This window comes from Neofelis nebulosa, chromosome 7 (genome assembly GCF_028018385.1).
Source record: "Neofelis nebulosa isolate mNeoNeb1 chromosome 7, mNeoNeb1.pri, whole genome shotgun sequence".
Lineage (NCBI taxonomy): Eukaryota > Metazoa > Chordata > Mammalia > Carnivora > Felidae > Neofelis > Neofelis nebulosa.
This window is the reverse complement of record NC_080788.1, coordinates 19,073,236-19,080,833: the sequence shown is the minus strand read 5'-3', so window position 1 is coordinate 19,080,833 and position 7,598 is coordinate 19,073,236. Positions and strand designations below refer to the sequence as shown.

The window sequence follows — 7,598 nt, the reverse complement described above, 5'->3', positions numbered from 1 at the left end:
GAGCATCTCTTCATGTACCTGTTGGCCATTTGTAGGTCTTCTTTGGAAGAATGTTGATTTGGGTCCCTTGCCCATTTGCAAATCAGATTATTACTTTTTATTAAGTTGTGTGATTTCCCTATATATTTTGGATATCAACTCCTTACCCCATACATGGTTTGCAGACATATTCTCCCATTTCATTTTGTTGGTGGTTTCGTTTGCTGTGCAGAAGCTTTTAGATTTGATGTAAAATCTACTTGTTGAGTTTTGCTTTGTTGCTTGTGCTTTTGGTGTCATCCAGAAACATCATTGCCAAGAATAATGCCAAGGAGCTTGCTCCCTGTGCTATGTTCCCTTGTTCTGTGAGTTTTATCATTTCAAGTTTTACATTATGTCTTTAATCCAATTCAAGTAGATTTTGGTGAGTGGTATGAGATAGGGGTCTAATTTCATTCATTTGCATGTGAATATCCAGGTTTCCTATCACCACTTATTGAAGAGCTGTCCTTTCCCCTCAAGTATTCTTGGCTGCCTTGTCAAATATTAGTTGACTGGAAATACCTGGGTTTATTTCTGGGCTCTTGATTCTGTTCCATTGGTCTGTGTGTCTGTATGCTAGAACCCTACTGTTCTAGCTATATTGGAACTGTTCTAGCTATATATATAATATATATATTATAATATATAATATAAAATATAATATATAATATAGCTATATTACTATAGCTTTATAATATAGTTTGAAACCAGGAAGTGGGATACCTCCCCATCTTTGTTCTTTCTCAAGGTTGCTTTTTCTATTTGGGGTCTTTTGTGGTTCCATATGAATTTTGGATTTTTGCTATTTCTGTGAAAAAATGCCAGTGGAATTTAGATAGGGATTGCATTGGACCAATAGATCATTTTGGAAGAGAGACTTAAACTTCCAATGGTGACTGATGAACACAATGGTGAGAGGCAAAGGGGATTCAGACTCATTGAGGCCAGATTAAGACCGTTAGAAGGTCTGTCTGTCAGCTCCATGTGCTTGCCTCTGAGTTCTGCTTTTCATTGTTGAGGCTGAAAGTCCTCAACCTACGTGCCATGGCTCCCTTATATTTTTTTAGGTTTCCTGTTAGATTCTGCCAAAAAGAGGCTCTAGCAGGAGATCAGATGACAAGAAACAGAGATAAGGGTCTGGTGTTTGAAGTTGCTGGTGCAGCAATGGGCACAGGGGCAGTCTACTTCACATGTCTGATAGATCCAGAACCAACTGTGACAGTGTCTTCAATAGTGCAGCAGAGGCAGAGGCCCCTGGGGCTGGAATGCACCACAGGGACAGGGGCAGCATTTAATCACTGAACTTATGGTTTCAGCTCTTCCTAACTTTTGTAATCAATTCTTCATGTTAAACTCCCCTGCTTGAAATACCTACAATGGTAGCAGTTATCCCAACTGGACCCTGACATATATCCTTTCATGCAATTTAAAATAAAAAGAACACCAAACCTTAAAAAAAAGTTTGGTGTGTATCCTTCCAGACTTTTCCTATGATCTTACCATACAAATGATTTAATACTGTGCATATTTATGGAAGTCTTGACATTTTCTTTTTTTTTCAATATATGAAATTTATTGTCAAATTGGTTTCCATACAACACCCAGTGCTCATCCCAAAAGGTGCCCTCCTCAATACCCATCACCCACCCTCCTCTCCCTCCCACCCCCCATCAACCCTCAGTTTGTTCTCAGTTTTTAAGAGTCTCTTATGCTTTGGCTCTCTCCCACTCTAACCTCTTTTTTTTTTTTTCCTTCCCCTCCCCCATGGGTTTCTGTTAAGTTTCTCAGGATCCACATAAGAGTGAAAGCATATGGTATCTGTCTTTCTCTGTATGGCTTATTTCACTTAGCATCACATTCTCCAGTTCCATCCACGTTGCTACAAAGGGCCATATTTCGTTCTTTCTCATTGCCATGTAGTACTCCATTGTGTATATAAACCACAATTTCTTTATCCATTCATCAGTTGATGGACATTTAGGCTCTTTCCATAATTTGGCTATTGTTGAGAGTGCTGCTATAAACATTGGGGTAGAAGTGCCCCTATGCATCAGTACTCCTGTAGCCCTTGGGTAAATTCCTAGCAGTGCTATTGCTGGGTCATAGGGTAGGTCTATTTTTAATTTTCTGAGGAACCTCCACACTGTTTTCCAGAGTGGCTGCACCAATTTGCATTCCCACCAACAGTGCAAGAGGGTTCCCGTTTTTCCACAACCTCTCCAGCATCTATAGTCTCCTGGTTTGTTCATTTTGGCCACTCTGACTGGCGTGAGGTGATATCTGAGTGTGGTTTTGATTTGTATTTCCCTGATAAGGAGCGATGTTGAGCATCTTTTCATGTGCCTGTTGGCCATCCGGATGTCTTCTTTAGAGAAGTGTCTGTTCATGTTTTCTGCCCATTTCTTCACTGGGTTATTTGTTTTTCGGGTGTGGAGTTTGGTGAGCTCTTTATAGATTTTGGATACTAGCCCTTTGTCCGATATGTCATTTGCAAATATCTTTTCCCATTCCGTTGGTTGCCTTTTAGTTTTGTTGGTTGTTTCCTTTGCTGTGCAGAAGCTTTTTATCTTCATAAAGTCCCAGTAATTCATTTTTGCTTTTAATTCCCTTGCCTTTGGGGATGTGTCGAGTAAGAGATTGCTACGGCTGAGGTCAGAGAGGTCTTTCCCTGCTTTCTCCTCTAGGGTTTTGATGGTTTCCTGTCTCACAGTCAGGTCCTTTATCCATTTTGAGTTTATTTTTGTGAATGGTGTGGGAAAGTGGTCTAGTTTCAATCTTCTGCATGTTGCTGTCCAGTTCTCCCAGCACCATTTGTTAAAAAGACTGTCTTTTTTTCCATTGGATGTTCTTTCCTGCTTTGTCAAAGATTAGTTGGCCATACGTTTGTGGGTCTAGTTCTGGGGTTTCTATTCTATTCCATTGGTCTATGTGTCTGTTTTTGTGCCAATACCATGCTGTCTTGATGATTACAGCTTTGTAGTAGAGGCTAAAGTCTGGGATTGTGATGCCTCCTGCTTTGGTCTTCTTCTTCAAAATTACTTTGGCTATTCGGGGCCTTTTGTGGTTCCATATGAATTTTAGGATTGCTTGTTCTAGTTTCGAGAAGAATGCTGTTGCAATTTTGATTGGGATTGCATTGAATGTGTAGATAGCTTTGGGTAGTATTGACATTTTGACAATATTTATTCTTCCAATCCATGAGCAGGGAATGTCTTTCCATTTCTTTATATCTTCTTCAATTACCTTCATAAGCTTTCTATAGTTTTCAGCATACAGATCTTTTACATCTTTGGTTAGATTTATTCCTAGGTATTTTATGCTTCTTGGTGCAATTGTGAATGGGATCAGTTTCTTTATTTGTCTTTCTGTTGCTTCATTGTTAGTGTATAAGAATGCAACTGACTTCTGTACATTGATTTTGTATCCTGCAACTTTGCTGAATTCATGTATCAGTTCTAGCAGACTTTTGGTGGAGTCTATCGGATTTTCCATGTATAGTATCATGTCATCTGCAAAAAGTGAAAGTTTGACTTCATCTTTGCCAATTTTGATGCCTTTGATTTCCTTTTGTTGTCTGATTGCTGATGCTAGAACTTCCAACACTATGTTAAACAACAGCGGTGAGAGTGGGCATCCCTGTCGTGTTCCTGATCTCAGGGAGAAAGCTCTCAGTTTTTCCCCATTGAGGATGATGTTAGCTGTGGGCTTTGGAAGTCTTGACATTTTCATGTGCATTATGCTGCAACTTGATTTTTTTTTAAATTTGACAACCAGTCTTAGAGTTCTCTCCGTGTTGTTATAAATATGAGATTATTGCATGCAATTGATGCCTTGTCTTTTATTAGCCATTTACGTAATGATGGATATTCAGGTTTTCAATATTTTTGCCCTTTCATAATGCACTGTGGTGAACATTCTTATATGGATGCCAGTGTTTCTCTGTGGTAGTGAACCAGAAGAGGAATTGCAAAGTTGTAGGGTGTGTAGCATTCAGATTTTACTACGGTTTGCCCAGTTATTCGTCAAAAGTGGCTGTGCCAATTTACACTCCCACCCACGGGCAGGAGAACGTCTCCAAGGCTTGATGTTTCCAAGCTCTTTGGTCTTGGACGGTCTGGGGGGATGGAACAGTATCTTGCTGGTGTTTTAGTTTGCATGCTCCTAAGGACGGATGCATTTGAGCATCATGTCGTAGGTTGATGATGACTACCTCAAATGGCAGAAGTAATTGTTCTTATGAAGCACAGTGGCTGCTGTTCCCTGGCTTTCAGGGGCAGGTCTGCCCCAGGAGGCTCTTTTGCTAACAAAGCTGCATCGAAAAGCTCACCACGATTTCTTGTGCCATCAGCAAGGGGCTGAGGCTGCTGTCAAGGGGGAGGGAAAAAGCTCCAAGCCTTTTTTGGACAAGTGTGGACGTGTGGTACGTAGCAGTGAGTGGCAGCCCGTGGAGCTAAGTGGCTAGCAGCGGTCAGCCCCTGTGGAGGGCAGGGGTAGACAAAGCAGGAAAGGATTCCGTCAGCCATACCTTGGAGGATGCGCAGAGTAGCGAGTTTGCTACAGTAAAAGCAGTGGGCTTTATTGAGAACCAGGAACACAGTTGACTCCTGGGGTTAATTAAATGTCATGGAAGCTGGACAGTTTTCATCACTGGATTCCTTATTTCTAAAAAAATTTTTTTATTATTAGTTTATTTTTTGAGAGAGGGAGAGAGAGCAGGGAAGGGGCAGAGAGAGAGGGAGACAGAATCCCAAGCAGGCTCCACCATCAGAGCACAGAGCCTGATATGGGGCTCAAACTCACAAACCATGAGATCATGACCTGAGCCAAAATCACCAATCAGACGCTTGACAGACTGAGCCACCCAGGCGCCCCACCTCTGGATTCCTTCGGATAAATTTTAGATTTTGAAAGGCCCCAAGCAGAATCCACTAAGAGTGCTGTAACCTCTCTGCTTTGAGAAAACAGTAACAGGCAGGACACGGAGTGGAGGGGGGAGACCCGAGAACGGGGAGTGTTTCAGTTGATTCTATTTTGCTTTGTTTTCTACAAGATGCTCCTTGGGAAGCTAAAGGAATCATCTTTCTTGCAAACCGCAGTTATACTCTGGTGGGAACAGAATGAACTCATTTTGTTGCCGGAAGATTCAAGTCCAGGCTTTGCCACTTTGTGCGAGTTTCCTAACCCATAAAATCGGGCTAATATGGCCTCCTGCCTGCCTTTGAAGCCCCTTGCTGTTCATTGTAAGCAGCACCGAGCTGGAAGTCAGGACTACGCTCTAGCTCCTGTTCTGACAGAAACTCACCGGGTAACTTAGCAAGCTCCTTAAGGTCTCTCTCCCTCAGTTTCTCAGTCTGTAAGAGGGTGTGATCATGCCTGGACTCCTGGCTTCTGTGAGGATAAAGAGGACAGGAGGTGTGAGGGGTTTGGATAAACACCGCCGTGTTGTATGTAACCATCAGGTGTGCAAGAAGTATACAGCGGCAGACAACCCAAACTAGTTTTACTCTAGATGCGGAGAGAATATGGTTTTATGGTTGAAACCGGCCTGTCTTCTTGGCACGCGGGGCAGCAGGGTCAGAGAGCATTTTGACAAGGAGAACAAACTCTGAAGACCCAGTCAGGTGTCCTCCCAAGTCCTCCGGGCTAGCGCAGCTCCAGGAGGCTCCCTCGCGCCACCTGGTGTCCCGTCCCCGCCACTGCCCAGAAACCACGTGTAAGAAAGTGCTTACAACCTAACTACGCACTCTGGTTTAGACTTGTCCTAGCCAATGGGAAAGCGGGAGGCGGGGCAGGGGAAAGCGAGAGTCCAATCGCCCCCTGTCTTCCGAGGAGAAGGCGGGGCTTTGGATTTACCACGTTGGGTTTGTCCGCAGCGCTAATTACTTTTTCCAAAGGCTGGAGGGCTTCACTCCGGCTGGCGCCGCTGCCTCGCGAGCTCCTGCTTCGCCGCGACCTTCTGGGGGGCTGCTCCTCCCGAATACCATGTGTGACGGCGCCCTGCTGCCTCCTCTCGTCCTGCCCTTGCTGCTGCTGCTTTTTTGGGGACTGGACCCGGGCACAGGTAGCGCTCCCTCGCCCACCGCCCCTTCCTTGCTCGTGCCTCTCGCGGCCACCTTCCATCTACCCTCCCGAGGCATCCTGGCGGCCCCCGCCTGCCTGCGCGGCCGGGGTCCGGTGGTGGACCGCTGACAGCGCTCGGGGCCGAGGGGGTGCTGGCCGCTGCGGAGGACCGGGCTCCAGGCGGCTCCCGGGCGGCAGCGCAGCCGCCGGATCTCCGGATGCCTGTGTCGCGCCGCTGGCCCCGGAGGTGCTCCGGGCGGCCGGGCTGGAGACCTTCCCCGGGTGGCGCGGGGCCCGGGCGGAGGCGCCGGCCGGCACGGAGGTGCCGGGGTGAGGGAAGGGAGGGGAGCGCCCGCCCGGGGCCGCGTTGTCCCCACGCTGGCGCAAGTGCCCGGCGCTGGACCCCGTGCGCGGCGGGCGGCCGGCCGGAGGGAGGGCGGGAGGCCGGGCGGGAGGCCGGGCGGGCGGGCCCCGCCGCGCTGACGCGTCTCCTCTCTCCCCGCAGCTGTCGGCGACGCGGCGGCCGACGTGGAGGTGGTACTGCCGCGGCGGGTGCGCCCCGACGACGTGCACCTGCCGCCGCTGCCCGGGGCCCCCGGGCCTCGAAAGCGCCGGCGCCCCCGCGCGCCCCCAGCCGCCCTGCGAGTCCGGCCCGGAGAGCGCGCCCTGCTGCTGCACCTGCCGGCCTTCGGGCGCGACCTGTACCTGCAGCTTCGCCACGACCTGCGTTTCCTGTCCCGGGGCTTCGAGGTGGAGGAGGCCGGCGCGGCGGGGCGCCGCGGACGCCCCGCCGAGCTGTGCTTCTACTCGGGCCGCGTGCTCGGCCACCCCGGTTCCCTCGTCTCGCTCAGCGCCTGCGGCGCCGGCGGCGGCCTGGTACTGACCGCGCCCCCTGCGGGTCTGCGCGTCTTTCTGTCATGGAGTCAGGGGTGGTCCCTGGGGGAGGTTGGGATGAGGTGGGGGTGCCTCGGCGGGAAGTTCAGCCTCCAGGGGTGCTCTCCTGCCGTCCGAAGGGAACCTCGCCTCTTCCCGCCCTGACCTTTCGGAGGGTGTCTGAGCAAAGGGGTTGAGAAGGGAAGCGTCTAATTATCCAGTGCCTTCTTCTGGATAATTAGGTCCAGTATTGATCCAGTAGCCAGGTAGTGAACCTCTGAAGTGCACAGGGACTGCGCTGTTCGGGGGTTGCATAAGAGGGTATGCAGCAGTCCGCCCAGGGGGGCACCGGTGTGGTGGAGAAGAAACCTGTCAGGCCTCTGGACTGAGAGGCGCACTTCACCCAGGTGTAGAGAGAACACGATTGATGTCCATCTGCACAGGTGTGTATGTGTGCGCCTCCTGGGGAACACTTTAGGTGTATATCGCATCTATTCTTGGATGTGGGGGTAGGGTAGTGAGCACTCATTCACCTTCCTTCTGTCCTTTTGAGTGTTTACCCAGAGAAGGAAAGTTTGGAGGGGTCCCCTGCCAGATCACTACACTTCTCTTCTTAGCTGAAACGTGAGAACCAAGAGACGGAG

At 48.9% G+C, this 7,598-nt stretch overlaps 1 protein-coding gene across 4 annotated transcripts in view; it reads left to right on the top strand.

Moving 5' to 3' along the window:
- Positions 1-5,905: 5,905 nt before the first annotated feature.
- The window catches only part of ADAMTS17 (ADAM metallopeptidase with thrombospondin type 1 motif 17), a 346,524-nt gene continuing 344,831 nt past the window's right edge, over positions 5,906-7,598 (top strand). For all 4 annotated transcript variants that reach the window (XM_058736751.1, XM_058736749.1, XM_058736750.1 and 1 more), the window contains exons 1-2: positions 5,906-6,082; positions 6,587-6,957. In XM_058736751.1, the coding sequence (XP_058592734.1) occupies positions 6,004-6,082; positions 6,587-6,957 (450 nt within the window). In that variant the 5' untranslated portion in view covers positions 5,906-6,003. The remainder of the gene's footprint in view (positions 6,083-6,586; positions 6,958-7,598) is intronic.